This window comes from Acanthaster planci, linkage group LG08 (assembly GCF_054643075.1).
Source record: "Acanthaster planci isolate LZ-2023a linkage group LG08, COTS_SCS, whole genome shotgun sequence".
Lineage (NCBI taxonomy): Eukaryota > Metazoa > Echinodermata > Asteroidea > Valvatida > Acanthasteridae > Acanthaster > Acanthaster planci.
The window spans coordinates 12,593,524-12,617,964 of NC_141784.1; the positions used below are offsets into that span (position 1 = coordinate 12,593,524).

At 40.8% G+C, this 24,441-nt stretch overlaps 3 protein-coding genes across 6 annotated transcripts in view; 1 reads left to right on the forward strand and 2 right to left on the reverse strand.

Moving 5' to 3' along the window:
• Positions 1-149: 149 nt before the first annotated feature.
• Positions 150-2,289, reverse strand: LOC110977373 (uncharacterized). Its single transcript, XM_022231431.2, has 3 exons — positions 2,044-2,289; positions 1,132-1,463; positions 150-513 (listed from the first exon to the last, which is right to left on the reverse strand). The coding sequence occupies exons 1-3, from the start codon at positions 2,108-2,110 to the stop codon at positions 373-375; spliced, it is 540 nt and encodes a 179-aa protein (XP_022087123.2). The 5' UTR covers positions 2,111-2,289; the 3' UTR covers positions 150-372.
• A 2,101-nt stretch (positions 2,290-4,390) lies between these two features.
• Positions 4,391-9,212, reverse strand: LOC110977364 (uncharacterized). 2 transcript variants are annotated; one of them, XM_087139964.1, is made up of 4 exons: positions 7,944-9,212; positions 6,159-6,263; positions 5,930-6,046; positions 4,391-5,827 (listed from the first exon to the last, which is right to left on the reverse strand). In XM_087139964.1, exons 1-4 carry the CDS (start codon positions 8,031-8,033, stop codon positions 5,096-5,098), a joined length of 1,044 nt encoding a protein of 347 aa, XP_086996090.1. In that variant the 5' UTR covers positions 8,034-9,212; the 3' UTR covers positions 4,391-5,095. The 2 variants fall into 2 exon arrangements, with proteins under 2 accessions (XP_086996090.1, XP_022087101.1); XM_022231409.2 differs by lacking the exon at positions 7,944-9,212 and adding an exon at positions 6,478-6,768.
• A 525-nt stretch (positions 9,213-9,737) lies between these two features.
• LOC110977351 (uncharacterized) overlaps positions 9,738-24,441 on the forward strand; it is a 28,874-nt gene continuing 14,170 nt past the window's right edge. For 2 of the 3 annotated variants that reach the window (XM_022231387.2, XM_022231389.2), the window contains exons 1-6: positions 9,738-9,895; positions 18,433-18,604; positions 19,946-20,125; positions 21,559-21,767; positions 22,335-22,469; positions 24,158-24,397. In XM_022231387.2, coding sequence (XP_022087079.2) covers positions 18,463-18,604; positions 19,946-20,125; positions 21,559-21,767; positions 22,335-22,469; positions 24,158-24,397 — 906 coding nt within the window. In that variant the 5' untranslated portion in view covers positions 9,738-9,895; positions 18,433-18,462. The remainder of the gene's footprint in view (positions 9,896-18,432; positions 18,605-19,945; positions 20,126-21,558; positions 21,768-22,334; positions 22,470-24,157; positions 24,398-24,441) is intronic. The other variant, XM_022231388.2, reaches the window with a different exon arrangement.

Consider the following 24,441-nt stretch of genomic DNA (forward strand, 5'->3'; position numbering starts at 1 on the left):
CGAACCGCGACTGGAAAGATGTTCACCTGGTTCAGAAATAATGAAATACAGTTGGTCAAATCTTGTCTGCGCTCTTGTAAATTTCATGCTGAACAATGACACAGCCGTAGAATCATTCACGACAAGGGAAATGGCTAATTGACCAGAAGTTGAAAGTCAAGTTGGCAATGACTTTATTTATGTCATGGAATTGCGCCTGGATATATATTTGGCAAGGCACGAAGTAACGTGTAGTTGCAAATAAGATGCCCGTTTCAAGGCAAACTACTGCCATGTTTGAGAGCGCAAGCGTTTACCGCTCTCCCTGAAAACCCGTGTTACATTGCAAACGAACTGTATATTCCGGTTATTGTCTTTCGCTGGTCCTGTATTCTACTCGTAAGAGCAGAGTTTTTTTACAGTAAGGACTGTGCATATGAAACAGCATCCCATAATAGCGAAGCAGATGATAAACGTTGTCCGCCGTGCTGCTTCCGTCTCCATTCGCTCGCCGATCTTCTGCTGTCTCATTGTCTGGATAGGAGGTAAATTAGGCGCAGTGAAAATTTCAAGCAAATTTCTGACGACAATGCATTTGGAAAGCCGACTTCAGATTTAGTCTCTGACCGTCTGCATGGTATGTGCGGGAGGGCATAAGAGATCATTTTGAAGACCTTTATTAGAAATAGTAATGACGGGAGAAGTCATAGATCTGTGGACAACTAAACTAGTGAGCAGAATTCAAGAAAATGCTTCTTTGCCAAAGTACCTTCGCTCACCTTAGACTTATTTGATAACTGATGAAGAATTTTGAGGAAAGCAAGGCACTGTTTGATGAAAGCACAGGAAAATTGTTTCTTTCACCAGGAATAAATATTGTTTGTTTCAAAATGAGCTGAATATTTCCCTCAATTAAGATGTATGCTTAACCATGGTCCACTGTCACATAAGATTTGGAAAAAGTTGTTGGTCTTTCCACTGCGAATGTAATAACCTGTAGACGTTTGTCGAGGTGTTGAGGAATGTTGTCAAGTGAAGCAGATGGATTCCCTAGTGAAACACCACCCGATGTAAGATGAGCGGTGAACTGTCACCTCATCCTTGACCGTTTTATTTTACAACGTCATTATCAACTACTGATACAGGACCGACCTCGTGGCCATGTTTGAGCAGCTCGTCTGCAATCATGTCAGCGTTCTCCACCAGCTGTGCTGGTTCTCCTTGGCGCTTCACCACGCCATATCTGAACGGTTTACCGTCAACCATGTCAGCATGCTGCAGCAGGTTATCTCCGAGGCGTTTGTGTCTAGTCGGTATTCTTGTCCCCTTCCTTGGGGGACTAGAAGCCGTTTCAAAGAGTGCATCGCTGTGGTCGGCGTGAGGAATTTTCACATTTCTGTCGACGTTTCTTGCGACGATTCCAGATTTGTTTCTGTGAAAGCTGAAATCTCGCATGAGCACATTGCTTTTAGTCTGTACAGATTCTAAAAAAGAAAAAATAATTGAATGATTAAAAAGGAAAAAATACCAAGAAAAGGTGTGACGTTATACAAATATCGATTTCTCTTAACAGGGTGAGTGTTCAATAACTTAAGACGAATGCATAACACAGATTCATTCACAATGGGTTGAAGATTCATCTGTTAGTCTGAGTGGACTGCCTTATCGCACTTCGTCAGTCGTAATGCAATGAAAACGGTCTTTCAAAGGGTGCTACTGTGATCCATTTGCGTCCTCTACGGCTGTTTTTAAGTGGGACATGTACACCGTTATGGCTATTTGGTAAAACATTAATAGTACTTGATATGTCTGTTATTGGCCCTTTTGCGTTTGTCTTTTGTGATGACACTAGGCCCTTCTTTTTCAGTTTACCGTAGCCTTTTGCTATTAGTAAAAGAATTAATGAAACAATATACTGGTAACGAAGTGTGTACATATAATGCTGAAGATATATTATTGGCATTTTGTTACACCGCCAGGCTTAGCCGGGGTTGGATACAAGTCTTTCTTATAATAACGTAGGGGGTAATGCCCAACTTTTGAGTTTTATTGCACGTTACTTACCGTTGAAGGAACTTTGCTCCAGCAAGATAACTAAAAATGCGATCACCCAGATCAATCGAATCTCCATTCTTCAACGTCTTCCTTCACTTAATAGCTGGATTCAAATTCTCGTGGCAACAAGATCTGTATACTTTGCGGCTTATTTGGCTCTTGTGTAGCTTCCTAACATAAATGCGCAACGAGCTGGCAAGGTGAACGAATTCAGGCGTGCTAACATTTGAAATTGGTTTGCTTGAAAGGGATTCCGTTTGCACGGCACTGAATTAATGCGCGTAACCAGCGCGTTAGCGCTTGCAGATAATACGCGCTATACGCATTGGTCTGTCCGTTGCGCAGAACTTATTATCCGGTCAAATACACTGATCTGGTGATGATGAGTTCCATGAATTGAACAAAATATGAATCTTTCTATATGTTTATAAAATTAGAAGGGAAGCGTTTCTGCTCTCTTTCACCTGCAGTGTAGCATAAAAACAGCATTTCGTGCATTTCCAAAAGAAAGTTCGGCTCTTTGATAATCTTCACAGTAAGTCAATTAATGCGAATGCTTTGCTGCTTGTCGGAGAGGCTTTGAGGCAGTGGCGTGTTCAGCGTGGGGGGGGCAAGGGCAATGCCCGCCCACGGATTTTTTTTTTTGAAAGAATACTTCAGGTAAGAAAGTAATCAGTATATTTATAATAATTACCGCTAATGGGTCATTAGAGAGACATTCCCATAAGAACGTGCACAAATTTTTTCCAACTTTACTGTCCCATAATTCAATATTCCCCAATCTGATCTGAACCAAACTTTGTATGTTTTCATTTTAGGCCCTAAACTATCATCTCTCAAAATATGGACCGTAAAATTCGGCCTCTTCTGGTAGTTTGAAAGTAGGGAGACACTGAAATGTCTCCCTAAAAACCAATGTCTCCCTAATGCTGAAAAACTTACCACAAAATGTCTCCCAAATGACCTATTTGTAAATATTTATCAAATATTAGCACCAAAACCCAAGGAAAACGAGACCATGAAATAACATCAATTATTTTTTCCCTGTTCCAACATCACGTTAAATGAGCCCGAACGGCATTTGCTTTTGAATTTGCCCCCCTCCCCACATCAAAAGCAGGATACGCCTCTGCTTTGGAGATTTTGTATGCGTCACTACAGGAACAAATAGGGCAATACTTATACGTCCGTTTAAGACCTGATCAGGAAAATTGATGCCAATGATAGCCTTAGCCACAGGCAACGGACACTTTGTGTTTGTCCAAATACAAAGAAGACTGATTTACGCAGACACTGTTGAATTATTTCTTCTATTCTATTTCTTCTTAGTGAGCCTTGAGTTTTAACCAGACTGGCGGTTTACAGAAAAGTGACAAATAATATTGTGTGGTTTCACTAAATTTATGATTCTCTTAACTGATAGCTGCCGTGCATAACTTCAATTTTTACGGGTTTTTTTGTTGATATGTGATATTGTGATACACACCCCCCCTAAAACAAAGCAAAAAAATGTAGCCAAGTCACAAATACAAAAAAACCGCAAAAACAAACGTTGAGTACACCCCCAAAATGCCTCTGCAAAATTTGATTGCGTTTGATGTCATTTTGGCCTATACTTCCCCACGTTTGTGCAGGTTAAGCAGTTTCCAGTTAAATGCTTTCCTCATAAGAATTCGTTCATTTTTTGTGTTAGTTATCAATGACGCAACTATAAAAGTTTGGGTTGGAGGGAGCACTTTGTGGGGAAAACTCCTGTCAGTAAATTGTCTTCTCCGAAATCGGAGATGGTGTACAAAACGGGTACAAATTTCGAACGAGGGCGCACTTATATGTTAAGTGTCTCCGATGGCATTCATCCCACCCACTTCGTATCCGTGAACAGTGATCACTTCCCATGCAGAAAACAATGTTGTTGCAATTCTGCCCTTGGGGCTAAAACACAATATCCAAGTATGGGTTCGAGTGTAGTTAATTACATTTTAACATCAGAACGTTTTCATTTAAGCGTTTAAAGTTAATATAATTATCAGAATTAATGTACTGCAGAGCGAGGGCTTGCGGTAACACCATGTGGATAGATCTCTTTTGGAATAAGGTCCTGATAAGAACCGTTTAGTGCATGTGGACTCGACGTTGTATTGCAGTTCAAATCAGTTTCTCACTCTATGCAGAGACGAAGACAATGCAAACACCACGACAATGCAAACACCATGATTTTAGGAGAAGCCCTCTGAAGTTTTGTCAGAACGCTAAAAAGTAATTTAACATACCAATCGCAAGTTTCTGATGTTAACAACGTGCCCTACCAAAACTTTTGAAAATGAAGAATACACACGTACAGCCGACACAGTGCAACTGTCTTCTGTCATTAAATGTTCATAATTTATTTCACAATTTATAAATAAATCTTCTATTTCATTAATAGCATTTCCGTTCGAATACGGTGCATTAAGTGAACGACAAATTCTTTATCATAAAAGCGGCACCATATTTTTAGATGTCCTTTCAAAATATTTATGAGTTGACGTCATGTGGCACTTTTTAAATAGTTTATTGTGAAGGGAATGCTCTGGAATTTTCGACCAAATTAGCTGATAAAATGAACTGAATTCCTCGGTTTAACCATTAGAATATTATGGAATGCGTTGCATCAGTTTACATGCCCACAACAAATATTTTACAATTTCCCATTTTTTATTCTATGAAATAATAAGCTAGTTTTTTTTTTTTATCCACTCAAGAATGGGAATGCTCACACTAGAGTGCATGCTTTTTTACAAATCCAAAATCATTTCATTGTTATTTACGGCCACGGATTTTTGTTGGGAAATGGCCATTTTGTTTTAATTTTCAAACCAGCTTCATGAAATATGGAAATAGTTAACTTATAAAATATTTAGACCTACTACAAATTCATTATTTTCTTTAAATATAAAATGTGCTTTAAAATGTAAACATAATCTGGCAAACCATTTTTGCTTAAATTTATACATTTTATTCCTGATTCTGCTATTCTGAGCAGGGTGGAGATTATTGGTAGATATTCAATAAAATTACTCCATCAGTTCCTGAGTGCCTGAGCTTTGCTCCCAACATTTCTAGAAGTCCTTTGGGCGCAATTCTTCCTTGGGAAGGGTTTCATCTTCTGTGATTCCAGACAATACTTAAGATGCTTCCTCATTGCTTTCTGATCAAAGACAGTCAATTCGGGTCTTCCCCCGAAAGCCACCTCGGTAGCATAGGCAACAGCGAAGAGTCCGCAATCGCTAGAACCTCGCTGCGGGTGCATCACCGGAAGCTGAACTTGGAGACCAGATGATCGTCCAGCCTTGTCCCCGCACAGATTTAAGATCTGGCTGGAAAGCCTCGAATTAAGTCCTTCATTCTTGCTATCCAACAGTTTGACTTCATTGTTTCGCCTGCAGATGGTCACCCAGTGCCCTCCTCCATTAAGCATGATCTGGGCTCCGTCCGTGGTCATGGGCTCAAACTGGAGTATTTCCCCAAGGACAGGCTCCTGCAGCCCACCGAAGGCAGGGAACTGACGGCGGAGCAGTCTCTGTGCCGCGGAGATATGTTCGTCCGTCAGCCACTCCCCATCGTCCAGTATCTCAATATCTTTCGCGGTGAGTCCCACTCGGACGAATTCATCACCGTCAATGCTGGGGCTCTTTTTGTCATTATCACAGTCCCGGGACTCAGCGACGCAAGGCCTCTTCGGCTTACAATGCCCCTCATCCTGTGACAGCAGTCTCTTTCTGACTGCTGGTTGTAGAACACTTTTGGCAACAGCCTGCGAAAACGTTCAACAAAACCAATTTAATGCTCGAAATTATGAGTTGACACCTTTTTGGATGAAATCTTATTTTAAAATGCATGTTTTACTTGTTATTACCTTAGCCACGCTATGACGATAGCAGGCATGTTGGCTGGTGGATTTACTCTTCCTGGGGAACGAACTACGGCCAAAGGCCGTTACTGGCCTTGCCAGAGCAGTCTCCAGAGACCCCAGCTAGAAAAAAAGACGGAAACATACATGGTGGTTATGACTCGAGTAAAGACATCTGCTCGTTTTGAAAAGTATAAATTTAGTGAGAAAATAAAAGCGTTGATCCACATCTTACCGTGGTGAATGAGTTGTCAGTTGCACGGAGAATCATCTTTATTCTCCGATTCTCATCCTTGATTTGGATTACTTGGTAATCCCTGGTTAGTGACTGCCGATGTATCTGGTAGACATTAATTAGAAAAAAAGCATCATAAGTTATCAGTCCGTGAAAATTGGGGAAATAGTTATACGTATAGGCCTAAACAAGATAGTCTTGATCAGTTTTAAGATGTTTTCTTCCCACTTTCTTCGTTACTTTTGAATGAAATAAAAATGTTGTGTAATTAGAAATATACAGAGTGAAAGAATAGAAATACACTTTCAAAACAGCTTACCAGTTCAGCGTCGTCGTTTTGAAAATTCGAAGTTTTCTTTAAAATCATCTTATTAGCCATTCTGCTGTTCACACGTCTGATTCGCAAGCGATTTTAGTGGAATATGGGGCGGTTGCTAAGAAGTTTGTTTAATTTTTCTGCTGCTCTGCGCTTTGGCCCATTGTCTTCAATGTTCCATCTACGCGGCACAAGCGACGAAGCTGGAGAAAACTTATAGAGGTGCATAAAAATTGCATACTAAATCCCCCTATAAAAATCGTCGCCTCCTAGTCGCCCCCCCCCAACTGGAAATTTGGTAAACACAGAAAATTATAGTATTACTTTAAAATACTGTGACTTGCGGCCCCTCCCTCCCCTACTCTATGATCCAGCTCCCCCTACTCACCCCCTCCCCACAGTGAGAATCCTGGCACGCCATTACATCTGCGCATGCGCTTTATGTAATAGAATGTTCGGCGTTTGTGACGCAGAAACTATAGACGAATGATATGAAAGGGCCCACGTGTTGATTACGTAAGAATCTCATAAGAAAGAAAATTTAGTCTCATCTAAATTAGGTATGTTAAACAGAATCCGGAACTATGTCGGACAAAGTAGCCAGCACACACTTTTCATTGCTTATGCTAACTTTAGAATACTATTGCACGGTATGGGGAGGAAGATACATATCCCACGATACCATTCTTAACAAATGTCTAAAAAGAGCTGCACGGATTATCCTCAAATGCACCTCTCTCACCCCCACAGCAAATATGTTTGCTACACTGAACTGGGTACCATTTTCCGAGAGAGTCAGATCTAAATAGACTGTTCTTGTCTAAGCAAGTTGGCTCCTGTGTGTATGACAAATCTGTTTATGCCATTTACACAGATGCGTCTAACAAGATACATTATACTCAGTCAAGGCACCTAAAGTCCTTTTAGCCAAAAAAGAATGCTACGCTCAAAGTTTTGCGGTGAAAGGTGCAAAAATGTGGAAAAATTTGCCAGAGCGACTCAGAAGTATAGACTCCTTAGGGACATTCAAATCAGAACTATGGAAAGCCATGACCAGTGCCGTGTAGTCCCAAAGGCTGATCTGTGGAGTTGTTAACTTGGTTGCCAATGTTCATTGGAGCCGGATCGGGAATTTCCCGTGTTCTTTTTTTCCCATAGGGTTTTTTGCGGGGTTTTCGCCCATCCCGTGATCAGTATTTAATTAATGTCTTGATTATTTTAATGTTCACATGTATGTGGTATTTTAGTGGTCTGTATTTGTGAATATTAATGTTTGTCGTATTTGTCAATTTTACTTTTCGTCGTGAGTTTCTAACAATTTTGTAATGATCGCAGGGCCCCAATGGAAACCAGTTCGTAACTGTTTAGGCATACCCTGGGTAAAGCAATAAAATGTAAGGGCTGCGCGGTACCGTAATCAGAATATTGACAAAGATAATACAATCAGTACTCTAATTTTATCTGGGTACCTTTGTCAGGGCAAGCAGATTCAGTTCTTGTGCACCAGAAACACCCGCACCGGTCTCACTGTCGCGCAGCACTTTTGCACGCCGCTGCATACTCTCTGTGACTTAAAATTAAGTAAGCTTCTGCATCCTGCGGAAAGCGTAGGCCTAATCCGGGCCGTTTTCCAATACTCGATTCGGCACCGTCTCAACTGTTTTGTTACTACCTGACTTTGAAGTTGTAAGCACAATCGTAAGTCTGATAGTGCCACAAAACATCACTTAAGATGCACAAGAACCCAAAACTGCAGTACTTCCATTTAATTTAAACGCTTCAGGCCCACAATCAGGGATAGGTTTCGTAGACGAAGCCTGCGACAGAGACGAAGTTGAGTATTGGAAAACGGCCCCAGAGTACAGCGAAAGCAACTGGAGCAGCGCGTCATCTTCCAACTTGGAATGCTGCATCCAGGTGGAATATACATGGATTTTTCTGCGTTCATTCAGAACTGAATCTGCTTGCCCTAACAAAAGTATCCAGTTACCGAAATCTCGGCAAAAAGATAAATTTAGGGCACAGATTGTATATGTCTTGTGTCAAGAAACTATAGGGTGTTTTCGGCTTAGACTTAGAGTGGATTCGGCTTTAATTTCGCTAGTTCCAGTCAGAGCTTGAACCACATAACAGCCAGTCTTGCGCGTATAACCGTGATTTTGAAAAGTATGGGCGAACAATGGGCGCAGTGCTAGCGATGGATGGCATCGCGTTCAGTGCGCATTATGCGCAACACATTTACAGTGCCTGTATTTTGTTTACATGAGCCCCCACAAAAATACGTTCACATGTTTTGCTCTTCGGCACCGCTATTTCTTATATTAAAATGTTGCAACCGCATCGTTTTGAATCTACATGGGCCAGATTAAGTACATAGAGGATTTTTCACAATCAAAAACGGCTTCATGGAATTGGGGCTGGAATTCTTCAACTGTGCGTAAATTCCCTATTACCGAGGGGTGATTTTGCCCATAGTTTTGATTTTAGTTGGGCGCCGCGCAGATCATGAAATACTCCTGTAGTTTTGAATAGGATCTGATGCGTTCAAAGTTTATATGTCTGTTGTTTTAACATCTTGTTTCAAACGCTGTTTCAAAATGGCTACAACCAGCGAAATCAAAGTCTAATTCGAATCTACTCGTTTCGAAAACGCTCATAGTTAGTAACAGAGACAAATTGAGAAATAAATGAATCCACTGTTATTTCACAGAAATTTTTAACAGTGTGTCTTTGGACACGCGCCCCCACTCGAAGCCTGTGCCCCCCCCCCCCTCAGATATTAGAGAAGGAAAATCCAGCGAAACTCCATCTTGGTCAGTGTTTTAACCGTGACCGATTTCAATGAGTGTCTCCTCCAAAGTGAGTAACCACAGAAGTGTGACGTCACTGTAAACCAGAAAGTGCAGTGCAAACGAATGGAGTACTCGTGCGTGTTGGTTCACGCGCTGGTTCTCGGGCTGATGCATTTTACACACTTATTGTGCGCGTGACGTATTCACTTCGGTATTCTATAGTAGGCCTGATCAGCGCATTCAGCTCAGTCGTACTCGCGTAAATTCAGATAGCCTGGTGGTCACTTGAAGCTTCCGTAGTAACACCAATCTTGGCCCTATTTTTAATTTGTAAATTGTTATCTGCATTAGAGTTTTAACTTATGAACAAATACTAGTCCATCCAAACAATTTTTATAATTACCATTTTTCAAATAATACGGAAATTAAAATAATAATGACTGTATAATTATGGAACGAGGATTGTTGTCGTCATATCTTTTTATGTCATTATGCATCATTATTTGCGAAACGGATCTAAACTGCTGAGAGTGAGTGTACTCGATAACCCCCAAATATATCTGAAATATGTCGATAATCTACATCTTGTGTGACAATCCATGTGAGGTTTGTACAACAGCTTTGATCTAGTGAGTATATTCGTTTGATATCGATATGTCTTGAAGATATTTCGATTCTGCTTCCGCCTTCAGCTATACCAGGGCCCTCCCCCGGTTGATGAGCAACTACCCGTGCCATGACTGCTTACTTGGTCACGTACATGTATGTGACTAGACTTAGCCTAGCCGCAGACCCAAATGGCAAAAATATTTTGAAAGTGTGGTAAAAGCCATTGCCATTGCCATTTTGAATTTTGGTATTCAGAAGGCAGAAGACGATATTAATTAATATTAATTAATGTTTTTCAAATTTAATTTTACCAGTTCTCTGTTCGTCTGTCACGTAAGGTGACGCAGAACCAGTTTTGTATGGTACACAGGCAGGCCAGGTTTTCAAGGCACCATACATTGGAAAATACATGGTTTTGTAAAGCTTTAGGGTGCTCAGATAAAAGTCCAAACTCAGAGGAATATGCCGGTGTAAGTAAAATTGTTGAGTTTTTTGCATTTCGGAAGATATCAGGATTCAAAGTTTGTGACAATCAGTTTGGATTTCAGGCATTAAAGTCATGCCTTGAAGTAGGGCTGTGGTGGCGACAGATAAGAGATAGATTGTAAAAGAGAGCCACTACAGCCCTACGTGTAGGGCTAATGTTCACACATACACAGGTACCTGTTTAACATACAAAGTGTGGACATTCCTTTGTTATCCTGTGGTGAAGGAAACTTGAGGAAAATGCTCCTTTTTCTCCAATTTGGATAACACCTTCGAGCTGGATTTTTTATGATGATTTCCTGGACTGTTGCTCTTCATTTTGCCACGAATAACCTTGACCCTAAAATACCTCTGAAACTGTTATTCAAAGAGGGGAAAACATTGTGTGGATGTGTGCAAGTCCGCACAATGCCATCATACCTTACATTATGTGGACTTCTTTTGTGCAGAGGTCCACATGAATCTGGGTCATCTCGTACCAGGTCAACTGGTACCCCAGTCAACTTGTACCCCAGTCAAGTCGTACCCCAGTCAACTTGTTCCCCAGTCAATTTGTACCCGAGTCAATTCGTACCCGAGTTGATTCGTGCCCTTGCATGTATTATTGTCATCAGTGGATAATCCTACCAATGGCTGCTGTACTTGCAAAGGATCAACTTTATAATTAATTTTAATTCATTAATTATGTCCTCTTCTTCACTTAAAAAATCCTTGTAAGTTGGGCCACAGCGCAAACCAATTCTTGTCGCACCAGTGCAGCACTCAGGCGTAGCCCGCCTGGCAAAATCAGTTTTCCTTCTGGAGTTGCCTCTGATCGAGCACGAGTCCTACAACTTTGATCAGTATCCACTCAAAATTTTTGCACGGCCATTTATGACATCATTGGCCTAATATAGAATGTAAGGGCATGGCTACCGGATTGGCAAACATAATACTAAATTTGAATATACATAAGCACAGTTGGATGAAGTGAGAATTTAGAATTGTTATGCAGCAGAAATGCTGTTTGTTGCTTGTTCTCGGTTGATTATTAGTGAAATCTCACCACTTGCTTTTTACAACCATCCCGTGATGCATGGTAAGTTGATTGTAGATGTACATGTATTAGGGGTGTGCATTTGCGGGTATTTTTAGAACCGGGTACCCGTTTTTTGTTAACATCGGGTACCCGGGTACCCGGAAAAGAGATCGCCTAATAACAAATGGCATTGTGCGTAACCCGGTGGATCATGTGCCCGAAACACAGTTCTTTTTGGTACATACGAAGCAAGCAGAACATTGTTCTAAACGTCGGAGTTAATCTCTCCTACCTTTTTATCAAACGAAATTGTTACCTTCAGTTTGCAAAATTTTTGTGGGTGTATGAAACAGAAAAACAAATCTTCACGGGAAACGTCAGAAAAAAGAACAGAGCTGCAAACCACCTACATGTACATGATATACGCACCTGCAAACGCTCAAAGGAAATGTCCCGGATGCTGCATGACCACGGACACGCGTAACGCATGTGGCGTGCACAAATGGCGAGCGCTGGTCGTGTCACGTGCGGACCAGATCAGTGCTATGTACGTCACGGGTTAAAAGGCTTAAAGTTTTATGTACAAAAATACCACCGTAACTGGAACAATGCCCACACCATTACATCCACTTATTTTGAAGTTTCTGATTCCAAAAAACCGCCACCAAAATGCTTCAAACAGCGTTGAAAGAATCGGAAGTCTATATAGGGTCAGGAGTCATCGCAAGTTCATTTCTTTTCTGACGAGGACCAGCACGTTGTATAAATCAACGTAGCTGCAACTGTGTAATCCTGGCTTTCAAGACGCTGAAACTAACCTGATTGCAACACGGGCCCAATTGTAGTCCCCTTTAGGCAGTCCAATCGCTGACACTGCAGCAGCCATGTGACCGTAAAAAGAAAGGTCATGTGACCACACATAAGAAAGCCCAAGTGAAAAAATAGCAGCGCTTCACGTTGTTAAATGACTAAGCGATACGAAAGTTTTGCTACACGAAGGTACGTACCACGATGAAGTGGTTTAGTTTTATAAATACTTTTTCAGGATAACTCCATTCCTGAGGTTCAAATTGTCGAAATTTTAATGCATCAGTACTTCGACAAGTGATATTTGATTGGCCGATTGTATTATGACTTACACCTGTCAACATTTCCTTTTTGTTCGAATGAAAAAATACTTGGATTTCAAATGCTTTAGTACATACAGAAAAAATCATACCTGTTTTTTGGTCAATTCGTCATCCACAGTTCCGCTGAATCACTGAGGAAATTCAAGTTGCTTTAATTCTAAAATAATTTTGAAACGGAATATTTCTTGGTATAAAACTTAACTAAACTGGTTCTCTGACTCTTTGGGTTTGTAGCGCACATTTCGTGCTTTGATTATAAAAAGAAGCCGATCAACCGCACAATTTGTGCGTGATCACTACTTACCGCACGCCGCGTGGAGTCCCAGTACCGCAGGAATATTACACAGTCTGCTTTCGCTTTGTCGTCAATCCCGACATAAAGTAATTTTCATTCATATTGTTTTATTTGACAAAAATACTCTTAATTCAAACAGTAAGCACTACTTATTCCGCACAAAAGTCAGTTAGGCCGACAGGGTTTGATAGTTACTAATACAGTCATGCAAGTGTACATCAACAGCGCTTCCCCCTCATAAGAAAAAACTCCTTCGGTCTCTTGTTCATATAGGTTTGGTACAGTCGTTTTCCTAGTTCCTGATCGTGAAAATTATTCAGTAAGACTGCAGCTAAAAAATCCTCAAATTCGACTGAAATATGGTCAAAAGTCAACTTTGTGTTTTGGATATACTTCAATTTTTTTTTTCAAAATCTAAGCTTTTATATTTGGACTCACAGGATCGATCGACGAAAGTGATGATGACACCTTTCCTCGTTCTGGATCGGTTTAGGATCGAGACAAAAACGTCTTCACAAATAAAAAGTAACCACACGAAAAATCCATTTTCAGCCAAAACCATTGTAAAAAGTTGCTTTTCTAATAGAGAATATTTTAATTTTGAGAAAATTAGATGAAAAATAAGAATTCCAATGAATTAAAAAGGTAGAAATTGCGTAAGGTTTGACTCAACTTTTAAACTGTACAGTGAGCTATCAACGTTATCCTCCCCGCGCCGCACAGTTGACGAGCCCATTACGTCACATACATTTCTGCTGCGCCCGTGTAGTTGAGTTCGCAACGACTTTGCATGGTAACGCCGCGCGATCCGAGAGTAGGGGAAAAGCTTGCATTAACAAAAACGGAAACTCTAAAAAAGCCATTTTGATTAAGCAGACATTAGATGCAAAGGTTTATATGACTATTCAATCTAAAGAAATATTTAAAATCACACGTAGCGATTGACCTATTGCCCGTGAATTTTAGTGGTTTTTTCATTCTTGTGAACTAGGAAATTCCGGAACTAGGAAAACGGCTTGCGGTACAATGGGCGGAGTGGGTAACAAAATTAGCTGTCGATCTCCGAATTCAAGTTTCATGTATGACCGCGGGACCGGGTTTTCATCGGCACGGTGGTTTTCCATGAAGTCTGTCCTTCAGTAAGAAATTTCACAGACATTTTATGCATGAATGTTTGTTCCTAATTTATTTACTTTTTTACGGGTACCCGGCCCGGAAAAATGGAACCGGGTTTTGAAATCGACGGGCGGGTACCCGGGTACCCGGCACAGGCCTAACATGTATGTGCTGTACTGTACAGTTAATTTATAGCACATGCACTGGAGCGGCACCGGTGCGGCACATCTCGTTATCCATGTTTTGTTGTGATTGCTTTTTCATCACGTTTTCTTGCATGCATTCCGTGCATATCAAAACCGAACATTCGATTGGACCAGGTTGGTTTGGTTCGGTTCAAAAGTGCTGTGTTTGACAATTTTTGGTTCGGTTGGGCTGCAGCACTATTCTAACGTACTGGTATACGAGTTGTCCTGGGTACGAGATGACCTGAGTATGAGTTGACTTGGGCAGGAGTTTGGGTGTATGAGTTGACCTACATGTAGATACGAGTTGTCCTGGGTACGAGTTGACCTGATTCCATCCACACTACATTTATGTACATGTATGTACACATACATGTACAGTGTATGCCACGCCTGTATATACACCGATGCTACACGTACAACACAGGTTGTTCAAACATGAATCTCTGCGCAACAGCAGAAGAAACGTATATCCAAGTTGAATTCTCAAGTTAATGAAAGCTTGGTGTACTCAAAGAGAGAGTGTACATGTATGTTCTGCCTCAAAGCTGTACAGTGTACCGGTACATCCATTTGGTGGCCTGGTAAAGAAAGCGGCCGCCTGGTGGTGAAATAAACAGTAGGCTACAGGTTCTTGATTTAATTTCGAGTGTGAGGCCCTGGAGGTTTAATGAAAATAGTGGAACTTACTTGAAAAATTGTCCAAAAATGGCAAAATGTCTTTGATGTATACATGCTTACACAAGAAATAGCTGTTATTTTATTTCTTCATTAACCCTAACCATTCTGAACCCAAGAAGTTTAGGCATGATTTCAATGGTCCCTAGGGGGTTAGGGTTAACAATAACCAGGTCGGGGACCAAACCACAATCTAGCGACAGCGCCAGACTATGTATACACCACTTGATTGTGCAACAGTGATGTAATTTTTAAATTATTTTTAGATCACAGTTGCAGATGACATCGATCTCTTTATCGGCCAAAAACCTCAATACAAATTGCTGTGGTTGATCAAAATTCATAGGAAACCTGCTACCCCAGATCAAAACGAAACTTTTCATTTGATATTCCTAAAAGCAGATCAGGAAGATTTTTCAGTCGAATCTTGCACTGGATGTGTTGAATTTGGTTGGTAGGTGAGTCCAATTTTGCTGATGAAAACGTTTACACGAAAAAAATAAAGCTTTGCCGAAGTTTATTTTATGCATGAAAATGTTGCCATTAGAAATCTACGATTCACCGTGGCGGTTTTCCAAAATAGCGATCTGAAGTAATTTTACCTTAGACTCCAATGGCAATGGCAGCCATGTTGGCTGCCCCATTTCAAATCTCGTTATTTTCCGAAAAATCTCGCAATAAAACTGACGTCCTTGTCACTTGAACAAGTGACATAAGCAGGAACTAGGGACTTTGCTAGTCCCTGTTTAGTCCCCGACCTGATGACGATCATTTTGTATAGCTTGTCAGGCCAGAGGTACCGGTATAATCAACTCCGCTTTCAACCTTATTCAAACGATTTTTGCCCATTTACTTAGACCTGGAGGTATATTGAATGTAATTAAAACTTACATGTACCTGAAAAATTATGAAAAAGTGACAAAAATTTCTTTGATTAATGCACAAACAATAAATCCATGTTATTTTGTTTCTTTATAAATAAAAACAAAAAGGATCGTGAATTATCCTCGATTGCAAGACACACCAGGCCGGGGGTAGCAATAAACAAACCCAACACTCGATACCTGTACTTGTATGGGGTCAATCGGAGGTTGAGTAAAAGTAGTTCAGACTTTAATGAAAAGTTACATCCTAAATTAGTAAATATCTTTGATAAGTGCCACAACAAGAAATCATTGTTTTTCTCTATATTTATTGACCAAAACATCTGTAAAATGTTCTCATTGGCTCAGCATGTCAGGCCGGATATATTTGATTTATCCGAAAAATTACAAAATTAACTATTGCAGATAAGCACCCAGCAAAAACTTGGTACACCACTACATGTACATGTACCTATTAAACCAGTGATTTGCCTCATGGAGCTCCGGCTGCCAACAGCACATGGGCAGAATTTGTCAGTGGATTCAGTGTAACCTTTGGTGTGGCGTACCGTGGAATGAAATAAAACAACACTAATTTCTTGTTTAAGCATTAAGCATTGGTAAGGAAAGAAACAAAATGACATGAATCTAATGCATTGGCATTAATTAAAGAAATCAAAGAAATTCTTTGTCATTTTTTCAAAATTTTTCAAGTAAAATTGTGTGAAAACTGTTGCAAGCGCACTTGATTGTACATGTACATGTACCTCCAGCCTGACATGCAATACGAATGAGGATGTTTTATGGTTGTTATTGTTAATGAAGAAATAAAATAATTATTTCTTGTTTAATCATACTCCAAAGACATGTTTTTGATATTTTTTTAAGTAAGTTTCGACCTCTTTGAAGCTTTGGAGCCTAACATACACTGCTTTCTGTGGTAACACCAACCTTTCATTAACTGAAGAATTCAATCTGGCATGTCTGGATTTCCATGTACATTTTCCCCTGTTGTCGTGCAGAGATACATGTATATGTTTTAACATGCAAGTTCTGCTTGAGCCTCCATAGCTGTTCTTTCAAAGTTGGTGGTTTGCTTGCATTGTTTGTGTGGCATTGCAGTACACGCACGTCGTGCACACGTACATGTACATGCAACATACCGTCGCTACAAAGGGGGTCAATTTTGACTCATTGTGGGATGCTTTTAGGCTGCAAAAGGGGAAAGCCCGATGATAAAGTGATCATTCGTACCAGGAGGGTGAGTGAGTAGACATTTACAATGAACATGTAAGTACCTTACTGAATGTTAAATATGTTAAATGCTACCTCCGACCATGCTCTGTCTACCTCCGACTACCTCCTACTTTTATCAACACCCTTACATTGCATCTTTCGAACAGAACTTGTTTGAGAATGTGGAGTTGAAGAACAACACATAAGAGGTACCGTAGGCCTAAGGTTTCATTTCAAGCGGGAAGGAAGAATCTGGAACTAGGAAACAAGTGTAGTGGACAACTAATGCATACTGACACCTTTCACCTTACTTTTATTTTCAGTGAAGTGTAATCTGGATTTGAGTGTGATTGGTCAGTACAATCGTGCGTTAGTCATGCATTTTTTTGACAGTGCTTCCATTTTTGAGACAATCTTGCACAACTGTGGGTTAGAAAAGGTGATTGATTATTGGCAGAATTATGGGCAAATCATGCAGAAAGATCAACAGATCTCACAATGGTTGACAATGAGTTAGACTGATTGATCACGCCTGGCAATATAGTGGGCAGCCAATCTGTGAGATTACTTCATCTTTGCAAGCATCTACATGTATTATTGCACTATTCATCAGCCTTTACCCCTCCTCTCTTAGTTATGGTTAAAGGAAAAGGGGTAAAAAGGGAAGTAAAGTTGAAGATTGCATACATGTATTGACCATACAAGATTGACCAATTGCGAAGAGTGATGGATGATCATACTTATTGGCTTATTGCACCCAGCCTACCTGTATCTCCACCGAAAGACCAAAGGTGTTCCTTGTCTTGGGTTTTAAAAGTCCACAATAGACCTGCTGTTCTTTGTGGAAACATCTGAAGTGGCAATACTAATTTGGGAGAGATTCACCCAACCAATCAGTTAAAAAAAAAAAAAATGAGAATGTTGTGTTGAATGCATAACGAGATACTGTCGAAATTTACCCACTGTAACTGACAATTTGTTGTTCAAACATGTACATGTATCTGAGTGTGGCTGCCCTCAGTCAGCTTAATACTAAAACTTCTGGGGCTCCAGACAAAGGGTAGATGATTATTACCCCCGGTACATGTGACACACATGTATCACCAGAGGTTTTCAGAATGTGCTCAATGATGTTCAAGAGCTCGTAAAAAATTCACGAGCTTACACATATTTTGGTGGGACTGCAGAATGGCAAATGGGCGAAATGACAAATGGGCTAGGCATGGAGGTGGTTGTGGGTAGAGTGACTAGAAAGCTCCAAAGCCAGCTCCCACAGCTGTGTATCAGAAAGAAAAGGAGATCCCAAGATGACAGACATACATGTATGTACATGTATTTACAGTAGATTGCCACATCGTACAATAATCGACCAGCTGCACAGATGGACTCTTCAAAAAATACAGATGTTTTCCAAATAAGTGCTTTTTCACCATGATGGAATAAGTTCGTCATTTAGAAAACCTTGGTCCGGCTTTAAAAAATTGAAGACATGCATGATAGACAGAAAACATGTTGTATTTTAACACGAAACAACTCTTGAATGTTTCCAGAAGAGTGCAGTTGAAGTACGTAGCTCATAAATGATGACTGAGGCAATTCTGTCAAGAAATGGCGAAGAAAGCCCAACCACACACCTTGATTTCATCCTGGACGATTCAATGATGACAGCATCCGGCTATGCACAAGTGGTGTTCCACAATGTACAGGAGAGATATGCCCCTGGTAAGTAAAAGGAGGAAAAAGCAAACGACAATGGAAACTTAATGTGTCATTCAGATCTATTTGTTTGGATGTACACGTGTAAACGCTACTGTAAGTGTATGGAGGCACATGTGATGATTGGGCCAACGTGTATCCTGATATTTGGGTACTTGATCAATCATCTGATGCATCGACTATTCAGTTACAGTTTTCAGTTAATATAAAGACTTTCTATCAGATGGTGAAGGAGAATGGCGAAAAGCTTCTAAAGTCAAAAATCTCAAATATGCTCATATTAAAGTGCAGTTTGACAAACACAAAGGTGGTTGTTGAAAAGAACAAGTGAAGCCATGAATTGTAAGGACACTTTACCAACAAAAACCTCAAGACAGTGCTTGCTCACATATTTTTAAGGGAACAAATATGTGCTTGGCCGCTCTTAAACGTCCGTTTAAGACCGGCTCAGGAGAATGGACACTACTAACATGACTAGTGCCCGAGCCGCCAGCGAGGACGTTATCAGCATTCATTCTCCTGATGAGCAAGCTAAACTAACGTTTAAGACCAGCCAAACACATATTTATTCCCATTCATGAATACCTGTTTATTCAGAGTCAAAAGAAGTCAACATGTGATGGATTTCCAGAGATTTTGTTCCAAATTTTTACTTTCATTTTCCCCAACACCCCCATCCATTTTATGGTATATTCCTTTTGGAAGTTTTCCAATAGAATCCCCTTCAATGAAATTGCCGCACACGTGATGTGTCTATAACATATCGCATGCACAGAGACTCCTGACCATCATCTGCATAATCAATTCTTATGAGTGCAGCAGTAAGAATAATGTGAGGTGACAGGCAGAATGTCCTATAATATCATTGCACCTGTTACCAAATTGTGTTGTTCTCTCCTTTAAATGAATGGACTAATTTAATTAAATCCAATGAATTGAAATCAACTTTCAATCAAGTTTGTGGAACACTCATTTATTTTATACAGATTATTGAATCCCCATCACAATGAATGCATGCTTCACTGAAAGTGTTCCAGTTTTGTCTGATTGTTAATAAGAAAATGTATGCTATTAACCACATACCATGAATGAAAGCCATTTTATTTCTGCAGTGGATTTGCACCGAATGTTATGATGAATAATTCAGTAATGTGATCAGTGACCCACCAATCAGATGACGGGGTTAATTCAGGCTTTTTGTAATATGAGTCCTTCATGTACATGTACAGTACCAGTAAGTAGGATGGTGATCGGTGAGGGGAAACGCAAAAGTGTTGGATCAGTGGGACAAGTTGTTGGGCACCACAGATTTGACTCCACTCAAGAAACTGGTGGCTATCTTTTTAGGTTCACACATTGAATGCAAGTACACCTTGACACCGGCCATCCGGCCCACATCTCGGGACTGGGTGGGCATCTTCAAGGTGGGCTGGAGTTCCACCCGGCAGTACAAGGCCTTCGACTGGGCCCCTCATCCCAACAACTGGCAAGAGGGGCATGAATATGAGCAGTCAGTCATGTTCAGTTGTGAGTAGGAATACTTTGTCCTTGGAACATTCACAAAGTGTAACCATTGGGATTAATCAGCAGGAGAATGAACAAAGTAGGATTAATGTTCCAGTTTAGAGACAGAACCCAATATTTTCATTTGCTTGCATAGTTTCTCATGTACCGGTACATTGTACTTCCTGGAAAGGATGTTGTGAAAAATTTGTAAAAAAAGGACGACATGCTGGATAATGACTTTCCCTTAGATATGTGTGTGCAATAACTCACTGATCAATGCTGTATTTCTATTGGATGAGAGTGTCTCACATGGTGTTTGTTGTGTTAACCACTTCGTGCCGAGGCATTTTTCAACATTGATGAAGCTGGGCTGGCATGACTATCATTTTTTCCGTTTTCAAAATCCTTCAAAAATTCATCATTCCATTTAACGGTCGTTTATAGCCACACGAAGTAATCTTTAGGCACTACTCTAAGTTGACAGGTGACCTTCATTGATGCCCGAGTATTTCAGCCGGGCCCGCAGCCTTGTAAAAAGAGCCCAGATTGTGCGGTGTTATACAACTGTCTTTTGTTCACGAACCTGGCTCAGTGCACTGCTGACCTCTTTTCAATAGGGGCCAGATTAGCGTGCAGCGGTGCTGTGTGGCTCATCGCTGCGGTGGTGGAGCGCTTTTGTCCCCGGTGGTAATCCGCTTGCTCTCAATGCCCCAAACCCTGGTATACGGTTTCAAAACAACGCTGGATTATCACCACTTTTGAGAGTGAAAAATGTCGGTAATGCCCAGCAGCCTGGTCTTTTGTTCAGAGTACAGTCATTTGTTACAGGGCCCTGTTTCCTTTGTCCGAGTTCGGAGACCCCGGCCACGCATATAAACCATACGGCTCCGATTTCGGAGTCCCTGGCTGGTAGTGGTTAAGGATGTTTACGTTCCACTCCCAAAGATTTCAGCACAAATGACAGACAGTATAACAACCAATATGTCACATCGGGAGAACAATGAGCCTGCCTACTGTATTTTACAGTATATTAGTGGCACAATAGTTTTAATAGGCACAGATTCAAGTGGATTTTTCATTGAATTTTATTTTCAGTTTTACATTTTCTTTGAATTTTAGATTTTAAATTATAAATAGCTGTATATTGATATTGGTTTATACTTGAGTTTAGCTGAAGTATTGGTTTGGAATGTTTAGAGTTATGAAAATGAAAAGTTACCGGTATCTTACATTTAAATAAAATTACCCACACCTTGCAGACAGGAAATTAAGAAAACAAAGACTTCACCTGTATTTTGAAATTAAGGTTTGTGAAAACCAAAATCAAAGTTGTGGAATCACACAAATTTTAGTTAACCGCAAAGGACAGTTTTACTAGGGAATTTCACTTTTGTAATTCAAGGAATCCCAATTGTCAAAAACAATGCTCCCTTTTTGGGTGGTTCCCTTGACAGCTTACTACCTCCCCAAGGAGGAGGATGGTGAGTTCTACCAGTTCTGCTACATCGATTCAGCTGGTAAGATGCGGGGGGCCAGCACCCCCTTCCAGTTCCTGGAGCGCTCCGTGGACGACTTTGTGGAAGTTGAGGAAGAGTCTATGGGGCTCATGATGATACAGACCAAGAGCTCTGTCTATGAAGAGCAGCTGAAGAAGATCATCCAGGTTAGTGGAGTGTAGTGTGTCTGTCCCTTCCTCGACGGTCATGCCAGGTTGCAGGAATTCGAGAGACTTATCCAGTCAGTTCCCTACGCCTCAGTGGGTATTCCAGCCATTTCATGGAAAATCCATTATGGTGTGGATGACAGATTAAAAAATGGACTCGTAAAGATGGAAACCTGTGATCAAATTTGTTTACAACAGCAGAATTGTAGCGGTACAGTGCTAACAAGAACTAGCATGGGAAATGATATGATCTGAAGTGATGCCTGTACAACAGACATTTAGTGTGTAACATTTTGGAACTGAACAGACAAAGACAAACTGAGTAGCTTGTGTAAAATGAGAATGAAGTCAAGTACTGTTAAGAAAACCACAGAATAACAATGGAGAATGGCTTTTCATATTGTTTTCAACATTAGGGAAGCATATGATTGTTCATTGTTCGTTCTTGAGATCTTACAATTCGGGAGAATTTGGTACAAAGAGAATTGTCTAATTTGAAGAATGTAACAAGGGAGGGAAATCATTTCTTTCCTCACTTCAACCATTTTTTTCTGCTCCCGTTTTCAGGAAAAAGATGATCTCCTCAAAGCACAGGTTGAGATGCTGTCCCGTATCAAACATCTGGAGTGCCAGGCGGTGACAGTGGAAGAGCAGTTCAAGGAACAAGAGCAGACAGTAGCCGAAGTCACTGCAGACCACCAGGTGGGTATCTGTGTCAAGCCACCAGCCAGTTGCTTCCATGGGTGCACAGTTTTGTAGCCATAGTGATGCAGCCACACATTGTTGACCAAGTCGTTTAAGGATTATAATACAGTCCTTGTCTGATGTTGCTATTTTTCCCTAGTGTTTGTTTACAAAGCACACAGTCCACCCCAGAGTTTGAAAGAATTTGACTCAATTATGCTCTCAATGTCAAGTTTCTGTTTTTGTTTTGCTATATATGCTTTTTTATATGACAGTCAATTTTGAGTGTCACTGAAGCATCAGAAACATATCTGAAATGTTCCCAAGATTTTGTGGAACTGTTGGGCAGCGTTGCTTGTCTTTGCAGGTATGCAACTTTTCCGCGGATCCGCGGATTTCCGCCTTTTTAAAAAATCCCTCCGCACAAAAATAATATCCGCAATTTTGGCTTGTTTCTGTTGGCACTGCGGTGCTGGCCGTGCTAGCGTTGCGCGCACGGAGTTCCACTTTTCTCTACACATTAATTAATGAGCACAAAAACCTCGTTTGATCCCTTGTTTTGTGCACACATAAAATGCACTAAAAAGTGCAGGACACAGACTCAGCACCGTATGTGCAAGTGCCCTCTGTCGACAACAAGCCAATAGTCCGGTGCCGCATTTTTTCCCGACGGATATGGATACTATACTGCTTAGGCGGCCGGCCACAAACGTTGAAAAAACGCTGTTGCCAACGTGCATCGTGATCGTTGATCATGCACGCGTCAAAACTCAAAATGACTTCCAAAAGGAAGGATATCATCGAACGTGATGGACAGGATATCAAAAGGCATAAAGACAGGATAAAGGCATAAAAAATGCGTGGAAGTGGAACTGGTTGGAAAAAGCAGTTGATGGTGTTCCTCTAGCTGAAGCTGTCCAAAAACTGGATCAGCCAGGCATGGCATATTGCTTGGTATGCAAAAAGGAAATGAATTACGGCAGACGTGGACTCGTAACGCTGACCGATCAGATGGTGAAAACATCCAAAAGAAATATGCATTAGACAGGTGGGAATATCAATTTTATGTCACAGGTTTATTTCACAGAATGTTCCTCTCATAATAAAAGAACCACAAATAAGAAGCATTTTGTGTATTTTTAATTTAAAATATGCCATAAAAAGTTTTATATCTTTCACTCAAATTTCAGTTCAACTGGGGACAAAAAACTGCATAGAATGCACCACAGAGCATGTAAAATTCAAATATTTCCGGGACCCTAAGGCGGGTCCGGACCCCATGCCGAATTGGCTTCGCGCTGTGCGCACGCAGTTTTGTATGCAAGAATATTTTCCTCTTTTTTTTAAGTTGAATAGTTGCGTGCCTGTCTTTGATGGCTTGCTTTAATTTGCTGCCATGTAGAAACGGTTGTGAGTGTCATCTAACAGACCCAATATAATACAATTTCCAGGAAAGAATGTTCACATGAACATCCATATTTCTCATGTTGGTAATGAAGTCAGCACTAAACATTTACTAATCTTAATTTTCTTTCTTTACCAAAATATAACTTATTGGAAAAAGTACACAAGGCCATGATCGGTAAAGTATCAAGATAAACTCTTGTAACTAAAATATGGGGACAAATCCAAATATTGGCAAAAAGTCAAAAGTGACTCAAAAAATATTCCATCTGTTGCATTTTCATTTGCCTGACCATCCGCAGGAGCTCAAAGAGCAACACCAGAGCCTGCTGCGTGAGAAGACGATCCTGGAGGGGCGGCTGGAGGAGACCCTGAATGCCCTGAGCAGCCTGGAGCAGGACAAGGCCCGCTGCGAGAAGGCGCTGGAGGCCACCAAGACCAAGCTGCAGGAGGCCCAGGGCCAGACGGCCAAGGCAGCGGCCGAGAAGGACCAACTGGTCAAGGACCTGAGCCAGGTGTTGCGGGAGAGGGATGAATTCAAGGTAAGGGAGGGTTGGCCCCAAAAGGCTAGTGCATGATAACAGAT

Coding starts and splice junctions, on each gene's coding strand:
- LOC110977373 (XM_022231431.2), bottom strand. CDS start 2,110: ATGGAGATTCGATTGATCTGGGTGATCGCATTTTTAGTTATCTTGCTG. Junction 1,464..2,043: donor GGAGCAAAGTTCCTTCAACG/GTAAGTAACGTG, acceptor TTTCTTTTTTAG/AATCTGTACAGACTAAAAGC. Junction 514..1,131: donor TGCTCAAACATGGCCACGAG/GTCGGTCCTGTA, acceptor CCTCCTATCCAG/ACAATGAGACAGCAGAAGAT.
- LOC110977364 (XM_087139964.1), bottom strand. CDS start 8,033: ATGCAGCGGCGTGCAAAAGTGCTGCGCGACAGTGAGACCGGTGCGGGT. Junction 6,264..7,943: donor ATCTGCTTGCCCTGACAAAG/GTACCCAGATAA, acceptor AATGTCTACCAG/ATACATCGGCAGTCACTAAC. Junction 6,047..6,158: donor CTGACAACTCATTCACCACG/GTAAGATGTGGA, acceptor CTTTTTTTCTAG/CTGGGGTCTCTGGAGACTGC.